We start from the raw sequence: 23199 nt of genomic DNA, 5'->3' as shown, positions 1-23199 counted from the left end.
ATGTTGTATGCAGTGTATTGTTTTGTTATCTGTATGAAGAAATTAATAATAAAAAATTAAAAAATAGGAAAAAAAAAACATTGATGAGGGGCAGTGGAGTGATTTGCCAGTCTCTGTGGTGAATTTGTGGGAGAGCGGGCACTATTTCACTGCCTTGCCTGCGGCAACGCTTCCCCATCAAACATGTGTCACATGTGGCTTTCCCCTCCACTTGCCCCATTGTTTCCAAGGGAAGCGTCCTACCATGATTTTAGGATGCTTCCTCTACGGAGTCCCACCAGAAGTTGTTGTATGATAGTGTTTGTCAGGCTCCGAGGAGGGAACGTTTTGGCAGTGTGCTAGGATGCTAATTTTCCTCCATGTAATGAGGTCATAAGGCAAGACTTACATCATACATATGGTTTAAGATGGTATTTTTATACTGCTAAATATTATTCCAGTTATCCATATCTAGCAGTTCGAAAACATGCCAATGTGAGTAGATCAATAGGTACTGCTCCTGCGGGAAGGTAACGGCGCTCCATGTAGTCATGCCGGCCACATGACCTTGGAAGTGTCTATGGACAACGCCGGCTCTTTGGCTTAGAAATAGAGATAAGCACCAGCCCTCAGAGTCAGACATGACTGGACTTAACATCAGGGGAAACCTTTACCTTTAATCCATACCAGAATGTATTTCTTCATTTTTGTCTGGATGATCCCTGAACTGCAGTGCTATCACATATCAAGGTAAGATAGCCAGAATATCAAACCAAGTTTTGTGAGCCAACAGAGCCTGTGGATGGGCCATCTTCTATACAAATCAAGAAATAGACCAGTTATTCTGCTCACCACTTTCAGGGAAGATTCATTGGAGACTTCACTTTCCAAATTAAATGTTAGTGCATGTGTGTATATTTATCTGAGCATGTAGCTTGGGGATTCAGAAGGCCTGTAGGATCAAGTATATCATTCCCACTGTTGGAAGAATAATTTAAAAGATTTATAACAGGTGGTAAGCCTGCAATGTTTCCTTGATTTCCTGGTCTTGTTATTTTGCAAAGAGCAATAACTCAGCTTGGGAGTTGTGGACCCTTCTACCCATAAATCTGTTTTAACTGAGATGAGAGTCTTGTTTTCCACTTGAATGTCATGCATATACATGGATGTGGAGCCTAGGCATGTTATGGGAAGGAATATTGGAAAAGACACAAACAAAAATATCATTTCCCAACACTTGCAGTAACTATAAACTCGATGATAAACAGATCCATAGAAAGTTCTCTTATTTCCTCAAATGTAATGCTCACCTTTTTTGGCTAAATTACCTTGCCAAAATTAGGGTGCACATTAGATATGCGTAATATAGTAATCCTGGTGCTGACCCAAAGTTGCTTCAGGAGCTAAACCTGGAGGGACATCACCTCTAATTTAATTGTTGTGATCCTATGGGATCCTGGGATTTGTAGTTACACGAGGCATTGGCATTCTTTGGCAGAGAAGGCCCAAGACCTTATAAAGCTACAGACCCCATAATTCCATAGCATTGAATCAAGGCAGTTAAAGTGAATTCATTCTACAGCATAGATGGACCCCAAAGTTTTCTTTTCCATTGATGGAAGCTTTGATGTTCTAATACTTTTGTGTTTTAAAGAAGGAATTTAAACAGGCAGCAACTGGAATTTGCACCTTTTTTGGCCAAATTACAAAGTGCAGTTTTTGCTGCGGTGCATTGTATTCACCAGCAACCCTTTTTTTTAGTTTCCAGGTTTTGAAATTGGGGGTGCACATTAGATTCGATGGCACATTAGAATCAAGTAAATAATTTGCCCCAAACAACATTGAGAGTTATTATAATATTACTGTATTTACGACGTTCTGATCATGCTAACACAGTGTAAGCTGTGGATACAACATTTTTATGCAGAGATTTCCTTAGAACTAAAGATATTTTCAAGGGTCCCAGGAAAAAAAGGTTTAAAAGGCTGGTGTAGTAACTTGAATGTTGGACTAGGTTCATGAGAGACCAGAATTCAAATCCCTGCTCAGCCATGGGAACCCACTGGAGAATCTAGGGCAAGCCATACTCGCTCAGCTTAGATTAAGAGAAGTAGCAAATCTCCTCTGAATAAATCTTGCAACAACAAAAAACCAAGATAGGGTCGCTGTAATTCAAAATCTGCTTGAATGCACATAACAAAAACAATTTATGTACAATTCTTATGACGATGTGCTCCTCAATGCACACCCATGGCAGAAATATTTGTGATGGATACATTTTGTGTATGAACATACTCTTTGAATTGATATAAAATCAATTCCAAAGTGTGCTTGTGTGCTTGATTCATCAGTTTGCTTCTTTAAAAAATGTTATTTTGGTCAGTTGAGGACCTATACTACTTTGAGGATGTTATTTAATACTGAGCAGAGGAACCCCCATTTTTGTATGAAATTCCCAAAGTTACTTTGATCACCTCAAATCCCTCCAGTTTCCATATACCATCCTTTGCCCTTTCTATGCCATTCCTTTTTGGTCTCTGCTGGTTTTCAACCCCATTATTATAATGGGTTAATAGCATTTCAGTTCATTTCAGTGAGACCATTTGCTCTGAGATAATTTGCGTAAAGATTTTTGGTCACAGAATGAATTAAGTTCGTAAGTCAAGGTATCACTGTACAATTTTTCATTAACAGCCTGCTTTGTCTTTGAATGCTAAAGGCAACTTCTGATATACAAGAATGATCCTCGGGGAAGGGCAACTGAGGTAGACAATTCTCCCGCAGCATCATGATTCTGATCTGTACTAAACTTCTCCCTGCAGCTCTCCAAAGGAAAGTTAAAAACCATTGGGAGAGATTATCACAGTTCAGCCACACCTCAGACCTGGGGAAAGTTATTTTGGAGGGGGTACAACTCCCCAAATCCTTAAGCCAGCACAGTCTGTACCTGTGCTGCCTTTGGGAATTGTGACAGTTGCAGTCTCAAAAAGTAACTTGTTAAAGTTCTACCAATTCCAGATCCAAAAGGATTTTCTCCTATTGTCCCTGGATGTCAACTGAGATTTTAAACTTGCATTTAATTGCAAATATGGCATATGATGTCATGGCTTATGCAGACATTATCACATGTTGCTTCTGTGAGAACAGTAATCTTGCACTTTATCACCATTCAGCTATTTTTAGCTGTCCATAGATATAACATTTTGAATTCAACCAACAGCTCCCAGGGCTGATTACTTTTGTGTTTTAAACAATAAAGCAGTTCTCTAAATAGACGGATGCATTGCCCACAAAATCCAAGTAGCCATTAGGGTGTCTGGAGCAACCTTTTCCCTCAACCACAAACCAGTTTTCAGAGTAGTGACAGGAATGCTTCCTTTATAGTGTGAGCTAAGCTAAGAACTCGGCATTACAGAAAATTGCTCACTGAGACGTTTTAAAAAGTCAGTGTCAAGTTCAATAAGCAGGATTTATGATTTTTCTGTCCCATGAATAATTTTAATAATGTTAAATTGTAGTGAGGAAGGTTTTTTAAAGAATTTGTCACAGAGATTATATTTTAACTCAGCATGGAATTCTGAGTAGTTTTAGCTCAGTGTTCATAACAACAGCTGGAAAACAGGAATGACCTTCCATAGTGGTACAGTTGAAAATGACACACTGATGAGAAATTCTTCAAGTCCCAGTTGTCAGGCTGAGAAATACTTACTTACTATGGGAAGTCTTAATGTTACATAGAGAGTCTCCATACCCACAAGTCCTCAATAGGATACCAGTCTTTTGAAGAGAGATTGTATTACTACACAACAGGAACTTGTTGTCATAATATCATTTTAGGCAACTTCTTTCCAATGGTGTTGTCCTCCTCAGTCCACTCTTCCCTTTGTATTGATCGACAAATGATTCATTCTTTTTTCCTTTCCATCATTTCTTCCTTTTCTTCTATGCTCATCTTTCTCATTGATTCCTTACCTTCCATCCTGACATCAACACATCCATGTTCTTCTCTAGTACCATCATTTTGGTTATCATTTTTGCTCTCATCGCATCTTCTATGGCCATCTCCAGCAAATCCCAATATTCTCTTCCACACTCCCCCCTCATGTTGCACCTCAGGTTAGTTTCACCTTGCTAAAGACACCAGGCTGCACACAGATCGTAGTCTTTTGTGATTTATTAGGAAATAAGGAAAAGATAGTTCATAAAATGTAAAAGTTCAGTTCTAAAAGATAGTTATAAAAACAAGGCTGCAGAATAAATCCATGGAAACATTAAGCAAGAAACAAAGTCCTTAAAACGAAACCAAAGTCCCAGAAACAAGAATATATCCAGGATACAAGATAATACAGGAGAGCAGACTTGGTTCTTGATTCAAGTGAAGAGATTGCTTTGATGAAGATTTCTCTCTCAGCAGACTGTTTTAATAGCATAACATGAAAGTGTTTCTTTGCCCTTTGACCTCCCTCTTATTGGCTATTCTGAGACTTCTGCGCAACCCCCGAAATTCCAGACGGCTAGCCCAATCTAGAGATACCGCCTCATCGCTTTCACTTTCAAGGCCACAGGGCTCGTTGGTGTTATCAAACTGAGGCTGGGAACTGCTCTCCCTTTCTGCTTCTTGCACCTGAAAACCATCATCATTAACAACATCATTTCTTCCCATGGGAAAGCCACCTCCCTGCTCCTCATCTCCCACAGCAGAAACACTCTGCACCTGAATCCCATAATTCCCATCAGAGTCATCTTGAAACTCATCCTGAACCTGAATCCCATCATCCTGAAACTGCATCCCAGAATCCTCATCAGAGACACACAAAGGCTGAGTCACAACACCTCATCTGTATCTTCTTTTCACTTCAACCATCACAAATACCTTTGTTTTTACTTCTCAACGTTAATTTAATGCAGTCACGGGGAACCAGTTTGGGAGTGTGTGTAGACTGAATGTCCACCTTCAGAGGCCAGATGAGATCATCCCCTCTTGATGCCACTCATATCCAGCTAAAGCATCAGTTAGAGCTTCCATCTTCTGCTACAGCTAGAGGCCTAACTTTGCTCTCCCATTGTCCAATAAGAGAATGAAACTAGGTGGATCTAGGAAGCTTTCAAGGTCAAAGATATTTCCCCATGGAAAGATGTGGACAAGAAGTGCCACCAGGGCTGGTGCTTCAACAATGGAATTAGTAGTCCCAGGGCATGTATGGAAAGAAAATTGGAAAAGAGTTGGAAAATGTGTTGTCGAAGGCTTTCATGGCTGGGATCACAGGGTTGTTGTATGTTTTCTGGGCTGTATGGCCATGTTCTAGAAGTAGGCATAGATGTGGGCAAAACGTCAAGAGAGAATACTTCTAGAACATGGCCATACAGCCTGGAAAACATACAACAACCCAGAGTTGGAAAACTCTGGAAAAGAAAACCCTAGAGAGGCATCAATCTTCACCATCTTCGACTTATTCCATGCACATCTTCTATGATGTTGTAGAACAGTTGTATTTCTAAGAGAGAAACATTATTATAGCTGCACCATAGTGACCATTGTGAAAGAGGAGCAAATACAAGAGCCACGATATACAACTGTACAACAACCTGTGGGAGAGGCTAACTTTGCACAACCACAAGTCCCTTTCTTTGCTTTCATGTTGACAGGGTCCATTAATTTTATAAAACGATAACATCAAATTCAGTAGTAAGGTATTCTAAGACTTTTGAGTGTTTATGCAAATGCTGAAGCCTTTGGCACTGTCAGCTATAGGGAGTGAATTGTGACCAAACTGTGACCTGCCACTTGCTCCCGAGTTTTCTTTGGCATCCTTCCTCATTGCAACCAAGTTTTCAGGATGTTATGTCGAACTCAGAAACCGTACTGGACATCCTCCTGATTCTATCCACAGGGAAAATGCCTTCGTGGTTTTGAGAATGCCACATCTTTAAAACATATTTCAAAGTCCACCACAATTATATGGCAGATATGATATGGGAAAGAATAGTAGAAGGATGATTTTTGTAGGTCAGAAAGAGAACTCAGTACTTAAAGATGGGGGAGTATTTTGTTTCCCATCAATTCAACAAGTTGGCCAAATGTAGCAAAAGACACAGAGATCTCAATTGATCTTTTGCCCTCTTTCATTGAGATGGGGTTCCATATGCATTTTGAGCATGATACAAGAGCAGTGGGAGGGGGTGACCAGCACTAAGTGATCTGACATACAATGAATGACTGCATTGCAGTCAACAGAATTTAGGCAGTCCCCGAGTTACAAACATCCAACTTACAAATGACTTATAGTTGGGGATGAGACAACAGGAAGTGAGAGAAATTACCCCTCGGAAGGGAAATTCACTCCTGAAAAGGTTATCATAGGAAAAGGTGTCTCCACTGAAGCTTTACCCCATATCCTTGGTTCCACAACAAGCCAATTTTCTCAAAGAACAAACCTACAGAACATATCCTGTTTGTATCTTAGAGATTGCCTGTACTGGATTTGCACTAGAACATGATGCATGAGAGCTAGCATGCTATAGTGTTTTGAATGTTGGACTAGGGGCGCATCTACACTGACTATTTAACGCAGTGTTAAGTTAGTTTCTGAACACAGTGATTAGACTATATATACTGCCATTGTTCAATCAATTCCTTCCTGTTGCTTTACCTGACCCTGGCCATCACTACCATACTAAATATGAATACTAGCAGGTTTACGATTTCTGTCATGCCAAAAAAACTCCCCTAGGCCCATTCTGTGGTGCCCCAGTCCAGAAGTGATCAAAAATATATATTTTGAAATGTTCCCCTCCCTGAATGTTTTGCTCCATAATTCCCCAAATGTATGCTATGGAGTGTGGAGGACCCCACCTCACCAATCAAGCAGAATGTTTACCATAAAGTTTCCAAAAATTGCCTATATTCACATTCAAAGCCAAGGAGAATCGTGTCCTTAAATGGACAGGCACAGTGCTGGAGAATTGGGGTGCATTTACACTGTAAAATTAATGATTCAACTTCTGTGGTTCAATGCAATGGAATCTTGAGATTAGTAGTTTGGTAATACGCCAATTTAAGTCCAGGGAAAGGTTTTTTGAAATCGAAATCGTGGTGAAGCTGCCCCCATACCCCTTAGAAATATTTAGGAAATCTTTTTTCAGGTGCAAATGCAGCCTTACACGGTCTTTTAGGGTCTCGTGCATACACCTAGCATTCTACAGTTGGTTGTTCTTGTTTAAAACAGTTTACTGAAATAGTTTGCAGTGATGGATCATGGTAGTTCTCAAAGTAAACATAAATCTGGGGAAATCTCAGACTGGGGGCAACATATCTATATTTACTGCTATTCAAGTCATTTCTAGCTTATGGCAATTATTTTATTTATTTATTTGTTTGTTTATCATATTTATGTTGTAGTTGAGTCTGCTGGCAATATTACAAAGGGTAGTAGAACTACTAGTAGGAGGAAAAGGGGTGATCTTGAGCAGGTGCCAGATGAAGAACAGCAAAGGAAACTGATCCGTGAGATACTTATGGCACCTTCTGAGGAAGACACTGATTGAAGAAGGAGACGGGATGGATGTGAATAGAGGAACTAAGAGGGTTACTCGGGAGCAGGAATCAGATAAGGAACGGGAGAGGAAGAAGCTCCAGGATATACTTACTGCTCCCACAGAGGAGGAGTCGTTTTTGGGTTTCTCATGGGGATGATGGGTCTGAGAGTGATGAAAATGTGGAGGGCACATCGGACTGGACTAGGGTGCAAGAAATAAGGGACATGTGTGCAGAGCCAACTTCTAGTGATACGTTTGTGGGGTTTTCGGGACAGGAGGATTGGCAAACAGCTGATATACCAGGGACATGGGGAAACCTAAGTCTTGATAGGAGATGGAGGAACTGGAGGGATGATAACCGGGAATCACGTGTAATGACAGGAACAGCTGTGGGAGATGACGATGGGGTGAAGGTCAGCTCATCTTCAGATAATGCTGTGTAAGTTAAAAGTAGGGTCTGAAATGGGAATCCTTTGCAGAAGGCAAAATGTCGTTTTGGCGTAGGTTTGTCCCTGCCTGTTTTTCCTGTTGGGCTTTGGGTCCTGGCTCTACAGCTTGGAGTTCCTGGTTCCTGTGATTCTTGAACTCGACTATCGTGAGTGTGCTTTTCTCCCTTCCTGGACTTTTGGAATGGCGACTTTGGCTCTGTTTGATGACCTTCGGTAACGACTTTCGGATTGGCTTTTCATGGATGCAGCTTATTCCCTTTCTGGCTTTTGACTTGATTTCGGCTCCGGTTACCCACTTCAGAAAACTACCTTTGGATTGGCTATCGTGAGTACGGCTTTCCCCTGTTCCTGGCTCCTGGTTTGACTCGACTGCAGCTTATGTAAACACCTTGAAGACGACGTTCGTTTGGACTTTCTCTTCTGCTGTTTGTTGAACTTTGACTGGTTTTGTTTACTTTCAGTGTGCAGCGCTGTTTGCTGCCAATTCCTTTGACTGCGTTTTAATCCAGATTATCCATCCATTTAATCCGGATTATTTTCCGTTCTTCTTTTTGAGCCCAGTTTGGGCTAAAACTTTGAGTTTTGGTCAGAGACACTGCAGTTAAGTGTCTCTGAGCCTGTTTTTGAGTTGCAATAAATCATTTGTTAAGACTGAGTATTGTGTGTGTGGCTCTTTAAGGCACCTGTGTTCCGACAATTTATATCCCACCTTTCTCTACCCCACGGGGGACTCAAGGCGGCTTACAAACGGCACTTATGAAGAGCCTTGGGCATAAAAACACAGACATGAAGTAAAATTATATTAAAATCGATACAGACATAAAAGCATAATTAAAATACATTCCATTGTTTATTTATTTATTTATTTATATCATTTCTACCCTGCCGTTCTCACCTGAGGGGACTCAGGGCGGCTTACAAAAATGGCAATTAATGCCAATACACCAATATACAATAAAATAACATTTAAAAAGTTAAAACATTTAAATAGTATCATAATATACAATAAACAAAATTTAAACAGTGCAAAATGCTTGTGCCATTCATCCGCCAGATCTTCTACCAAAACCTTAATCCAGACCGCGTCGAAGCAACGAAAAGTTATTCTTTAAACACTTGCTCGCATAGCCAGGTCTTCAGTTTCTTTCTGAACCCCAGAAGGGAAGGAGCCTGCCAAATGTTGCTGGGGAGGGAGTTCCACAGTCGAGGAGCCACCACTGAGAAGGCCCTGTCTCTCGTCCCCGCCAGCCGCGCTTGAGAGGCGGGCAGGATCGAGAGCAGGGCCTCACCAGATGATCTTAACGTTCTTGTGGGTTCATAGGAGGAGATACGTTCGGACATGTTGTGACACATCATCCAAAGACAAGGTTTAAAGCTGTTCCATAATCAATTGCACGATTTCAAGGTAAAATTATTTCACTGTGCTATTTATCAAAGGCCTGCTCCCAAAGCCAGGTTTTTACTCTCCTTAAAGACTAGGAGGGAGGGGGCTGATCTAATACCACTAGGGAGAGAGTTCCACAGCCGAGAGGCCACCACTGAGAAGACTCTGTCTCTCATCCCCACCAATTGCTCTTGCGAAGGAGGTGGGATCAAGAGCAGGACCTCCCCAGATGAGGGAGAGGTGGACTGGGCCAAAATCCTAAAATAAACCCATTGTTGGATCTTCTTGGCAAGATTTCTTTAGAAGAGGTTTGCCCTTGCTGTCTTCTGAGGATAAGAGTAAGACTGATGTCAACCAGTGGGTTTCCATTACCAAGAGGGAACTTGAATCCCAGTCTCCAAAGCCATACTCCAGTGCTGAAAACAATATGCCACATTATCTCTCTATCTGTATACAACTAAAATGGTCCATTTGTCAAGATGAGTCAGTGAATTTATCACCATGGGGATAGGAAATCCAATCTTGATCTTATCACTTCCCCTTCCATAGTTGCTCTCAGCTAAACGAGAGCTCTCGAAGTGGCGAATCTCTGAAGGAATACTGACCAAATGCAAATAGTGCACCTATTCAACTTGGAGAAGACATAAAAGGAAGGCATTAATATTAAGAGTGGGTTCACATACACGCTCCCATGGTGGTTGATCCACTGATTGCCCTTGTTTTTGATGCAAATGATGTGATATTTATATTTCTGAGACCAAAGTTCTGTTTTTAGAGGTTTTGATCTGACAGGGGAATCATGTGCCATTTTTTCAATGCCTTCCCTTTTTAAACAATACCAACCAAAACAAAATGCTTGGCAGAAAGATCTAACCAAAAACAAAATATTTACTTTTCTCGGAGTTCAGTCCTACACCACCACATTGCAGTGATGTGGCCAGTGTCACAAATAAATGCATTTTCACTTCCCGAGTCTGTAGTTATACCAATTCATATAGCAGATTTTTTTAGCAGATGAGTGAAAGATTCCCATATATCTGTACTCAGCAGAGTCAGCAACAATCTGCTATTTTCAGTTTCTTCAGTATAGCTTATGGGAACCAGTGAAAGAGAGGTGTATGAGCTCGAAAGTAATTTTTTAAACAAGTGTTAAACAAATGTGACACTTTTTCAGATGTGCCATTCTAAATGATGTTAACACTGTGCGTATCCCGCATAAAGGGAGCCTCTGGAACCCTTATGTAATACACTGTTGATTTATGGTTGATAATTAATGAAAATAGGTTCAGTGGAAGAGGTGGATTCTTGTATTTGTCGATAAAAAAGTGACCCCCTCTTTGTGTGTGTATGTATATATGTGTAGAATTAAGAGTGGAGAATTAAGTGATACAGAAGGCTCCCAGGAAAAATCACCTGGAGATACAGAAATCAATGCAGGCCTTTGTTTACAGATCAGAGCAGACAATAGGCATCGAAAGGCAGAGCATTTGTGTGGGAAAGTTGGAGAAAGATTTCAAGGGAGAAGAAATGCTTTCATGGGTGGTTTTTAATTGGCAAGTTCTTTACTTTCAAGTCAGTTCAGGCAACATAACATGTGGAGTAAGAAGCTAGGCCTGAGTTCCTGGTCCATATTTCAAGTCAATCCTTTGTTTTTGGAATTCAAGTATATTGGAAGTTTCTATGTTCCTGTATGTATATTCATGATCAAATTTCTCTCTAGGAGCCTCTGGTGACATAATGGGTTAAAGCCTTATAACCTGAAGATTGGCTTGCTGACCTGAAGGCTGCCAGGTTCGAATCCCACCCGGGGAGAGCGCGGATGAGCTCCCTCTATCAGCTCCAGCTCCATGCGGGGAAATGAGAGAAGCTTCCCACAAGGATGTTAAAAACATCAAAAACATCCGGGCGTCCCCTGGGCAACGTCCTTGCAGACGGCCAATTCCCTCACACCAGAAGCGACTCCGGTTGCTCCTGACATGAAAAAAAAAAAAACCAACAAGTTTCTCTAGTAATATCTTTTGTTTGTGGACTTAAGCTGTTCTTGTGATTTTTGGCTATTCCTGGACTGTATTACCTTTGGATCTGTTTGAGACATTTGGACTTCTGTTGGATTATTGCTTATTGCTAAACCCTTTTTCTATTCCTTTCTCTATTCCTGATTTTTTTCCTATACTTTGGATATATTTTACAAGAAACTGTTTTCTTATTTTCTGGACTCTTGCGTGGTGCTGTGATCATAGGGGTTTCCAGGTCTGGGGTGCAACAATTGCCACAGAAACATTGTGAAGTAGGCCTTCTCAAAGCTGGAGAAGGGAGAAAGCGGGTGCAAAGATGTCAGGAAGGGGGAGAAATCTTTTTTTAAAAATCCCACCTCTGACGCCAATTGTGGAGATGTGGAGGAGTTTCTATTAATTAATTATATTTTATATTATCGCTGCCACCACTTATTAAAGATGTTTTTATTTTAAATGCTGCCACCAGAGGTAAAGATGTTTATAATGCGGCCACCAGATATTAAGGGGATTATCCACTCTTGCCACCACTATTAGAAGATGTAGCCACTAGCTACTTAGATAGGAGACTTTTTAAATTTTATTTCTCTTCTTTCTGGTTTGCTTCTGATGGTAAAATAGATGACAGAAGCTTAGATGGCAGAAGGAACAATAATACGTTTATTGAAGCACAAGCTTAATGGTTACAATAACTTCTTTAGAGGCACTTAGATAACTGTTGCAAAGCTATATTGAGGTGTTGCAAATTACTTAAAATATCACTTCTACTTCTCTACTGCAGCCACCCTGTGAATTTCAATCACAGACTATCTGTTCCTTATCTGGAAACAGACTACCTTAAAATAAGCCACCAAACTTATTTTAAACTGACTCAAAAATAAACATTTGAGTCTTCCTGATTCTCCATCTGAGAATCAGTCTTCACTATAATTCCTCCGATTACAGACTACCTTAAAATAAGTCACCAAAACTTATTTTAAATTAACTCAAAATGATCAATTGAGTCTCCCTGATCCCCTAACTTAGGATCAGTCTTCTCTGTGTCTCATAAGAACACAGACTAATGGCTGCTTGTTCAAATTCTGCACTTCTTCAGCAAAACAGGCAGTTGGCTCTGCCCCCTTCTCCATGGCAACCAACCCATGAGTGCATAGTAACTGAAATATTAACCCTTTTAAAACACAATTAAACATGGCATCTAACTAAAAAAAACAAACCCTCCTTACAGCGGGGGGGGGGGAGTGGTCCGACAAACACCTGGGCTATGCCCAATATATCTATCTATACAAATAATAAAATTGAAAATCTGTGTGTATGTAGTGGAGGTGTCTACTTACACAGACAGCCTCCCACCTCCACAAACAGCTATAGTTCCAAGTGCTGAAAAGCCTCCAAAGGCACTCCTTCCACTGTCATTGCAGGTTATAGCGAGCGCCATGAACATGTATCCCAAACCCTCCCAATGTCCTCCCCAAACACTACGGCTCACCATCCAAGGAATGCTTTCATTTGGGGACCATTTAATCCTCAATTTTACGTGTTTCTTCCACCATAGGCAGGCATCCCAGTGTTCCTTTTTCTCTCTATTGGTGTGAAATTTGCATGACCGCACCCACTACCTCTCCCTTAACCCTTTCCTATTCTTTTCAATTGTCTGCATAACAGAGCAGCAATTAAACATACTGAAGGAGTTTGGGGGATTGACTCAACATGATGGAAGTTATAGTTCACCCTGCATTAAGTCAGAGCACTGTGACCCCCACTGACAATGGACCTGGACCACATTTGGCACACAGAACTCCCATGACCAACAGAACATATTGAGGGGGGGATTCACCTAAATTTAGAACTGTTGTCTGAAAAGAGCACTCTGGACCCCAACAACAATAGACCTGGAACTAACTTGGCACACAGAACCCTCAGGACCAACAAAAAATACTGGAGGTCTTTGGAGGGATTTGTAGGAGTTGTTGTTCACCTACACTCAGAGAGCACTATGAACCCAAACAATGATGGATCTGGACCAAACTTGGAATGCATATCCAATATGCCCAAATTTGAATACTGGAGGATTGACCCATGATTCTGGGAATTGTAGTTCACCCAAACCAAACTGAGAATACCTAACATCCAAAAACAAACAATGCCTTTTTCAAATAACCCGGGTATTGCCAGGTCCCCAAGCTAGTATGTTAATAAATGCATAAGAAAGATTAGAAGTCAACTTCTTTTTTTCTTTCACTTGTTCGTTCTTTTCTTTTTTAATTTCTGTAAATATTTTGTATTTTTTAAAATTTGCAATTAAATGCACATAAAATGCACACATCTCTTGACTATTTTAAAGATTCAAGACACTGCTTTTCTTAATCTTATATTATTGCAGACAGGCCACTCCAGAAACCCTGAGTCACCAAGCTTGGTGTCTCTTTCAGTTTGGCATCGAGACTGAGTCTTCTTCTCAACCATATTTATCCAAGACTGCCCAACACTAAACTCTGTAAAATTCCTTTAGTCAGGAAGATAGAGCAGAATGCATCTTATTTTTGGTGCCTTGTGGGATTCCATCTGTTCTAAACATTTTGCATAGGTGAAGATGTTTAACACTGTTTCGCTGCCAAAGTACTCTGGGTGAACTTGTCCTGCTGTTTTCATTTCAAAAATTGTCCTTGGGTTTCTTCCAATGTGGTGAAACTCTCCAAGTGTTGCTGGCAGGATATTTATATGATGTGGTTTAGGGATTTTCTCCCCCTTCTTTATGCTTAACAAAATAGCCTTTCTTTAAACTGTTGGATTAAAGTATTTCTTCTGCTATTCTGCTCCACCTTATTTTATGCAACTTCCAGAACTGGATCAAGTATCTAAGTGACTCAACCACTATCAAAACTTGCATCTACACTGTAGAAGTAATGCAGTATGACACCAATTTAACTGCCATGCTCAGAGCTAGAGAATCGTAGGAGCAGTAGTTTTATAAGGTGTTTAGCCAAAAAAAAAAAATGCTGGCGTATTACCAAACTACTAATCTCAACATTCAATTGCATTGAGCCACAGAAGTTAAAGCATTAATTTTACGGTGTAAATGCACCCCAATTCTCCAGTACTGTGCCTATCCATTTAAGGACATGATTCTCCTTGGCTTTGAATGTGTGAAAAGAGGCTGAGGTTTAGCAAATGCACATCAGACAAACCAATGCAGCTAGCAAGGAGAACTACAGATTATTTCTGGTTTGGGACTAGAATTCCTAGTTCGGTTTGCAAGAATGGGGAACTGTATGTCTCTCTAGATGTTGAATGCCAATGGCATTCCTTGCCATTGGCGACACTAGCTGAGTTTGCTGGAATTGGTTCTGTACCATCTGGATGACCACAAGAACCCAATCCCAACCTTACCTGGCAATAATAATATAACTTGAATGGTCCTTGGACAAAGTTTTATTATAAATGCTGCACATGGTCAGTCTTAAACATGCCAGCATAAACATCTAAGATCTTAGTGCTCTGGTCTATACTTTAAATCTTGCATCATTGAGAAAATCTGACTATGTAATGACAGCTGCCTGCTTCTATGAAGAAAGTTGATGGAAAGAGGGCAGTCGTTTATATTTTAGACTAGCTTGTGAACCTGGCGGTGCTCGGGTTATTGAAAGAAGACATTGTTTATTTTGGGATGTTAGGTAATATTATTTAAGTTTGGTCCAGATCCATCATTGGCTGGGTTCAGTCAATAGGATAGGAGTGAACTACAACTCCCAGATTTCCAGGGCAATCACCCCCAAACCCTGTCAGTATTCACAGTTAGCCATGTTGCCTCTGTGTGCCACGTTTGGTCCAGATCAGTGATTGGCTGCATTCAGGGCTCTCTGGATAAGGGTGAACTACAACTCCCAGATCCGAGGTCAATCATCCCCAAACCAGGCCTGTATGTACAGTTGGCCGTGTTGGGTCTGTGTGCTACGTTTGGTCCAAATCTAACGTCAGCTGGAATGTCATGCTTTCTGGATGCAGATGAACTACAACTCCCAAAATCAAGGTCCATTCCCAAAAAACCCTGCAGTATGTTCAGTTGGTCATGGGGCTTCTCTGTGCCAGGTTTGGTCCCAGACCATTGTCAGTGCGGGCCAAAGTTTCTCTGGATGTAGGTGAACTATAATTCCCAAAATCAAGATCCATCCTCACTAACTACTGCGGTATGTTCAGCTGGCCATGGTGATTCTCTGTGCCAAGTTTGGTCCCAGCCCATTGTCAGTGAGGGTCACAGTATCACTGGAGGCAGGTGAACTACAGCTCCCAAAATTAAAGTCCATTCTCCCAAACCCCTACAGTATGTTCAGTTGGTCATGGAGCTTCTATGTGCCAGGTTTGGTCCCAGTCCATTGTTGGTGAGGGTCAAAGTTTCTCTGGATGAAGGTGAACTATAACTCCCATCAAGGTCAATTTCCCTCAAACTTCTCTAGTATGTTCTGTTCATCATGGGGAATCTGTGTGCCAAGTTTGGTCCAGGTCCGTCATTCGTGGGGGTGGCAGTGGTCGCTGGAAGTGAGTGAAGGTACTGCAAGTTCCATCATCCATAGCAAGTTTGGTCTATAGCCATCATTTGTTGGGTTCACAGTGTTCTCTTGATGTAGGTCAAGTGCAACTCTTATAAATCATGGTGAATTCTCCCCAAACCTCTTGTTCAGTTGCTGATTGATTCCTCTGTTTGCTGTGTGCCATAGGAAAGGATAGGAAAGGGTTAAGGGAGAGGCAGTAGGCAGGGTCATGCAAATTCCACACCAATGGAGAGAGAAAGGAACCCTGGGATGTCCATTCTGGAGGAAAAACAGAAAATCTAGGAGGAAATTGTCCCCAAATGAAAGCCTTCACTTGGGTGGGGGGCAGTATGGAGTTTGTGGAGAACACTGGCAAAGTTTGGGTTACATGTTCATGGTGCCCACCATAACCTGCAATGTCAGTGGAGGGAGGGCCATGGGTGACTCCTGCTCAGTGGGAATTATAGCTGTTTGTGGAAGTGGGAGGCTGTCTGTGTAAGTGGACACCTCCTCCACATGCACACATACAGATTTTCCCAGATAATAACCCTGGGAGAAAAAAATGATAATAATGAAAGGATCTGAAATGTCTTCAGAAACTTGTATTTGATAGCAGATGCTCTTTTCTCTTTTCCCCCTTCCTTACCTTCTTTTCCAGACTGGAACACTGGACCAGTACCAAAAGATGGGATGAACCAAAGCTAGATGAAATTGAGAAGAGATCAATGTAAAGTGGGCCATTTGCGGAGAGTGGAAGGGCAATCAATGGTACAGTATGGGATGGGGGAAACTAGGCTTGAAAGCTGTAGACTTATTGGCATCACTAGGGTTAATATAGGAGCCCCGGTGGCAAAGTGTGTTAAAGCACTGAGCTGGAGACCGAAAGGTGCCAGGTTCAAACCCCGGGAGCAGCGTGAGCGGCCGCTGTTAGCTCCAGCTTCTGCCAACCTAGCAGTTCGAAAACATGCCGATGTGAGTAGATCAATAGGTACCGCTCCGGCGGGAAGGCAACAGTGCTCCATGCAGTCATGCCAGCCACATGACCTTGGAGGTGTCTACGGACAACGCCAGCTCTTCGGCTTAGAAATGGAGATGAGCACCAACCCCCAGAGTCAGACATGACTGGACTTAACGTCAGGGGAAACCTTTACCTTTATCTTAGGGTTAATATTGGCCATTTGCACCCTCCGCAACCAGGAGGGAATCCTGCTTCAGAGGGAGAGTTTCAGGACCACCCAATGATATCAGTGCGGATAGGCCAAGATAGGCCATCGCACAGTGGCCCTAAATGGTTGATGGATCTGGACCTAAATTGGCACATATACTGTACATTATCTGACTTAAAATAACTGAGGAAAGGAAGGAAGGAAGGAAGGAAGGAAGGAAGGAAGGAAGGAAGGAAGGAAGGAAGGAAGGAAGGAAGGAAGGAAGGAAGGAAGGGATGGTATTTGAGGACAAGCAAGGGATATAAGGAAAGAAACAAAGAAGGACATGGTGTATCAAGGTAAAGGGAGGAAGAAAAGAAAAAGCCACAAAGGAAATGCAAACCCTGGCAATGCTGGGTATATACTCTAGGAGCCATTATAATAAAAACTTCTTCTTCATTCGTTTAGTCGTTTTCAACTTTTCGTGACCTCATGGACCAGTCCACGCCAGAGCTCCCTGTCGGCCATCGCCTCCCCCAGTTCCTTCAAGTTCAAGCCAGTTCCTTCAAGGATACCGTCCATCCATCTTGCCCTTGGTCGGCCTCTCTTCCTTTTTCCTTCCATTTCCCCCAGCAACATGATCTTCTCCAAGCTTTCCTGTCTTCTCATGATGTGGCCAAAATACTTCAACTTTGCCTCCAATATCCTTCCCTCCAGTGAGCAGCCGGGCATTATTTCCTGGAGGATGGACTGGTTGGATCTTCTTGCGGTCCAAGGCACTCTCAGGATTTTCCTCCAGCACCAAAGTTCGAGGGCATCTATCTTCCTTCGCCCAGCCTTCCTTATGGTCCAGCTCTCACATCCATAGGTTATTATGGGGAATACCATTGCGTTGACTATGCGGACCTTTGTTGCCAGTGTGATGTCTCTGCTTTTCACTATTTTGTTGAGGTTGGCCATTGCTCTCCTGCCAAGAAGTAAATGTCTTCTGATTTCCTGGCTGCAGTCTGCGTCTGCAGTGATCTTCGCACCTAGAATGTCTGTCACTGCTTCCACACTTTCTCCTTCTGTTTGCCAGTTATTAATCAGTCTGGTTGCCATAATCTTGGTTTTCTTGATGTTTAACTGCAGCCCAGCATTTGCACTTTCTTCTTTCACCTTGGTGATAATGCTCCTCAGCTCCTCCTCACTTTCAGCCATCAGAGTGGTATCATCTGCATACCTAAGGTTATTAATGTTTCTTCCAGCAATTTTAACTCCGGCCTTGGAATCGTCAAGTCCCGCACGTCGCATGATGTGTTCTGCGTACAAGTTGAATAGGTAGGGTGAAAATATAATGCCCTGCTGTACTCCTTCTCCAATCTTGAACCAGTCTGTTGTTCCGTGGTCTGTTCTTACTGTGGCAACTTGATCTTTATATAGATTTCTCAGGAGACAGACAAGGTGACTTGGTATCCCCATACCACCAAGAACATGCCACAGTTTATTATGAAATGTGTAAATATATTTTGTGATTTGGATTTACAGGTGCAGTATCTTGACATATATTTTGTTCATGACTTTCCTATAAAGAAATTGCCACTAGGTGGTGCAAGCAAAGTACAAGTTTTTTCTTGTTCTCAGCTTTACTGAAGCTTGAAGATTTGTCCTATATTCCTTTGGAAATCACACTTCCTTCTCGACATGTTGTGTCTATTTTTATTTAAAATATTACTCTGTACCACATTATTATAAACCAAAATGGAATTTTCACATTTTGTCATAGATACATGTCAAAAAGAGGATCTCAAGAGGGGAAAGGAGAGAGAGAAGATCTCAAGAGAGGGGGAAGGCAAAGTTTTGCATTATTGTTATTGAGTGTCTTCAAGTCATTTCCAACATATGGCACCCCTAAAGTGAACATGCCTTGGGGTTTTCTGAAACGGAGAGTGTGTGATCTGCTTGGGCTCCCACCGCAAAGAAATTATTTGAACCCTGGTCTCCAGAGTCATAGTCCATCACTTAGATAACTAGTTCTCACAGTTTGGCATTGAAGTAAATAAACACAATGCTAGCCGTCTCTAAAATACGCATACAGAAAGACCTACAAACACCCAGGCAACATCGGGGATGCATGCTAACCATTTTTAAAAATTGTCTTTACTGCAATTTTAATTTCGTTTAGAAAAATGCAACAAATAATACGTATTTCCAGACATTTGTCATTTGATGTGGGCAGATCTTAAGGAAAATTACTTAGATATGAATAGACAGTAAATGGATATCATAGTTCTTCAAAATCATGGTCATAATCTCATTATAAACTTTTGTTTCATTAACTTTTCAGAAAGAGCAATGTTCCATATTATGTCCATCCAGTACCTGAAAGACAGTCCTTTCAAAAGCTTCCGATGCTGCACTACCTCAGTCTTGTGGCACCTAATAAAGGAGAAATCTGATTTCCATTGCCACTTGGCTCCATTTCCTAATTTGTATAGATGTTCTATGATCCAACTATATATTTTGGACATTGTACCTTTGCTGCAATAAGTCCTTAGTGTCAATGTTCTGGGAGTGTTTTCATTTGCCTCTTAGGCAATCAGAATATCAAAGTTCCCACTCATTTTCAAACCAAAGGTTCTATTTAAATGGTTTTGCTTTGAAGAAGATCAGGTCTTTATTTCTATTTAATTCATGTTCTTTCCACATTTTAATGCAAAAAAAAAAAGTACATTATCCTACAGGAACTGTAAGAGGACAGTAATGTGTCTAGTAGACAAAGATAAAAATCTTTGAGCCACTGTTTCCAAATACTTTACCATTTCTCTTTGAATTTGGAAAGCACTGATCTTGCCAGTTTTTTACATTTTTGCCCACTGGATGTTCATGTAATTATGGAAAATATGCAATTAAAAGGTAGTGTGGTTCAAACAAAAGTTTTGGAATAGCTCTTTTGCTGGATTTTAGGAAATCTAAGACAACTGAGACCTCCCAATAAAAGTTTTTCTAAAGTCTTCTGTCAAGCTTTCATTTTGAGAAGAGGACAATAGGAATAATTTGGTTGAGATCTGCAAACCTGGTAAGATGTGTGGTTTAACTGCAGCAATTTAGATCACAGAGAGACTTTCAACTTAGAATACATCTATTTAATTACTGGGCTGTAATGTCAATGTGCAGGACACACACTGGACTTGGTCTTCTGTCAGGGATGTGGAGGAGCTTACCATCACTCCGTTGCCATGGACCGACCATCACCTGATCAGGTTTAGACTTACTGCGCCCCCCCAACCTCTGCAGGGGTGGTGGATCTACTAAAATGGTCCATCCCAAGAGACTTATGGATCCAGAAGGATTCCTGACAGCTCTTGGGGAGTTTCCCGCCTCCTCGGCAGGTGATCCTGTTGATGCTCTGGTCTCTCTCTGGAATGGAGAGATGACTAGGGCAATAGACACGATCACTCCGGAGCGTCCCCTCTCGAGTAACCGAGCTAAAACAGCTCCTTGGTTCACTGAGGAGCTGGCAGCGATGAAGCGAAAGAAGAGGGAACTAGAGTGCATGTGGCGATCAGAGTACGAGTCAGACCGAACACGACTATGTTCCTATCTTAGGACATATACTGCTGCAATCAAAGCCGCAAGGAGAGTTTACCTTGTGGCCAACATTGCGTCTGCAAAGAACAATCCAGCGGCACTGTTCCAAGTTATCAAAGGGTTGTTAACTCCCACCACTCATGGTGGGTTCCCTGATAACTCGGCATCCCGCTGTGAAGCATTTGCTCAGTTCTTAGCGGACAAAGTCGCTCTGATCTGCTCCGACTTTGACGCCATATTAACGGCAGTCTCTGAGGATGTAACGAGAGCACCTGCTTGTCCAGTTTTAATGGGTTCATTTCAATTGGTTGAGCTCAAGGATGTGGACAAGGTGCTTGGAGAGGTGAGGGCTACCACATGCATCCTAGACCCCTGCCCATCCTGGCTTATGAGAGAAGCCAGAGGGGGTTTGGCCGAGTGGGTGAAGGTGATGGCGAATGCCTCCCTCTGGGATGGCAAGTTTCCAGTGAGCCTAAAAATGGCTGTGATCAAGCTGCTGTTGAAAAAGGCATCACTGGATCCCACTCTATTCAGAAACTTTTGGCCTATTTCCAATCTTCCCTATTTGGGCAAGGTCTTGGAACATGTGGTTGCCTCGCAGCTCCAGGGATTCTTGGTTGACATGATTTTCTGGATCCAGCACAGTCTGGCTTTAGGCCGGGGCATGGTACCGAGACAGCCTTGGTCGCCTTAGTCGATGATCTTCACTGGGAGCTGGACAGGGGGAGTGTGTCCCTGCTGGTTCTGCTGGACCTCACAGCGGCCTTCAATACCATTGAGCACGGTATCCTTCTGGGACGCCTCGCGGGGTTGAGTCTTGGAGGTACTGTTTTGCTGTGGCTCCAGTCATTTCTGGAGGGTCGGTCCCAGATGGTGTCATTGGAGGACACCTGCTCGGCCCCACAACCATTGACTTTTGGGGTCCCGCAGGGTTCTGTACTGTCCCCCATGTTGTTTAATACTTACATGAAGCCGCTAGGAGAGATCATCAGGAGTTTCGGGGTGCGGTGTCATCTCTATGCAGATGATGTTCAACTCTATCACTCCTTTCCACCTGTCACTAAGGAGGCTATCCAGGTCCTGAACCGGCGCTTGGCCGCTGTGTCGGTCTGGATGAGGGCCAACAAATTGAAATTGAATCCAGACAAGACAGAGGTCCTCCTGGTCAGTCAGAAAGCCAAACAGGGTATAGGGTTACAGCCTGTGCTGGATGGGGTCACAGTCCCCCGAAGGCGCAGGTTCGCAGTCTGGGGGTGATTCTAGACTCATCGTTGAGACTGGAGTCCCAGGTCTCGGCAGTGGCTAGGGGAGCCTTCGCATAGTTAAAACTTGTGTGCCAGCTGCGCCCATACCTTGGGAAGCCGGACTTGTCCACAGTGGTCCATGCTCTTGTTACATCCCAATTAGACTACTGCAATGTGCTCTACGTGGGGCTGCCTTTGACGACTGTTCGGAAGCTTCAATTAGTCCAACGGGTGGCAGGCAGGTTAATAACCAGACCAGCATACAGGGAGCATACTACTCCTCTGTTATGCCAGCTCCACTGGCTGCTGATTAGCTACCGAGCACAATTCAAGGTGCTGGCTTTAGCCTATAAAGCGCTAAACGGTTCCGGCTCAGCTTACTTATCCGAATGTGTCTCCTGCTATGACCCACCTCAAAATCTTCGGGCAAGGCCCTACTGGCGCTCCCGCCAGCCTCACAGATGTGGCTGGCGGGGATGAGAGACAGGGCCTTTTCAGTAGTAATGATGTCAGGCAGGCTCCCTCCCTTCTATCTTTCCATAGAAAAGTTAAGACCTGGTTGTGGGACCAGGCCTTTGAACAAAAATAGCAGCATTAATTATTACTACAAGCTTTAGAACTCAATGATAGACCCAGTTTTTTAGACTAGAGATGTGCCAATTGTATATTTATATGTATATTTTTATGAATGTTTATTGTACTTAATTTTAATTGATTGAATGTTCTGTATTATTCTTATATATGTGTTTTTATTGTAAGCAGCCCTGAGTCCACTATTGGGTTAGAAGGGCAAGATACGAATACTGTAATAAATAAAATAAATAAATGTGACTGGTGTTTTAAATCTTCAGTAAAAAAAATACATAGGTATCTAATTCCCAAGAAACATATAAACCTGTAATATAAGCGTGAGTTGTAAAAGTGAAGATCCAGGACTCTGTCTGTAAGGAAGCAGATGAGGCCATTTCACTCCACATTTTCAGCGGTCCAGCTGAAACATACATCTAAATGGCAACTATGAATCCTCAGGTCAATAATTCTCTCTTGCAAGGAAATAATGAGCTTTTGAAGATCGTCAATCTTGTTTTCATGAACTAAGCTTTGATCTACTGCTTCAGATGTTGGCGATCCGAGGTTTGTTATTTGCTCCACCAAAGAAGAAAATTTGTTGTCCAGGTATATTATTGAATTGGATAGAGCAGCATTTAAATCATTCTGGAAGTCAGATCTCATTTGTTAGGGCATACCTTTCAAACCAGTATTTTGAAGCCATAGTTAAGAACGGGAGTGAGACAACAGGAAGTGAGAGAAATCTACCCATAGAAAAAGGAAATTCACTCCTGAAAGAGTT

General features: G+C 42.1%; 1 protein-coding gene across 1 annotated transcript; it reads left to right on the top strand.

Annotated features, from left to right (window-relative positions):
* Positions 1–10095: 10095 nt before the first annotated feature.
* On the top strand, positions 10096–22679 carry LOC134299860 (uncharacterized). The gene is made up of 3 exons (XM_062983798.1): positions 10096–11139; positions 16548–16657; positions 19361–22679. Exon 3 carries the CDS (start codon positions 20330–20332, stop codon positions 21296–21298), a length of 969 nt encoding a protein of 322 aa, XP_062839868.1. The 5' UTR covers positions 10096–11139; positions 16548–16657; positions 19361–20329; the 3' UTR covers positions 21299–22679.
* Positions 22680–23199: the final 520 nt, after the last annotated feature.

Source organism: Anolis carolinensis, chromosome 6, assembly GCF_035594765.1.
Source record: "Anolis carolinensis isolate JA03-04 chromosome 6, rAnoCar3.1.pri, whole genome shotgun sequence".
Taxonomy (NCBI): domain Eukaryota; kingdom Metazoa; phylum Chordata; class Lepidosauria; order Squamata; family Dactyloidae; genus Anolis; species Anolis carolinensis.
The sequence above is the reverse complement of the archived record's forward strand: the minus strand, read 5'-3'. Positions and strand labels throughout refer to the sequence as shown.

Excerpts from the sequence above, each read along its gene's own strand:
- LOC134299860 (XM_062983798.1), top strand. The coding sequence starts at position 20,330 with ATGGTCCATCCCAAGAGACTTATGGATCCAGAAGGATTCCTGACAGCT.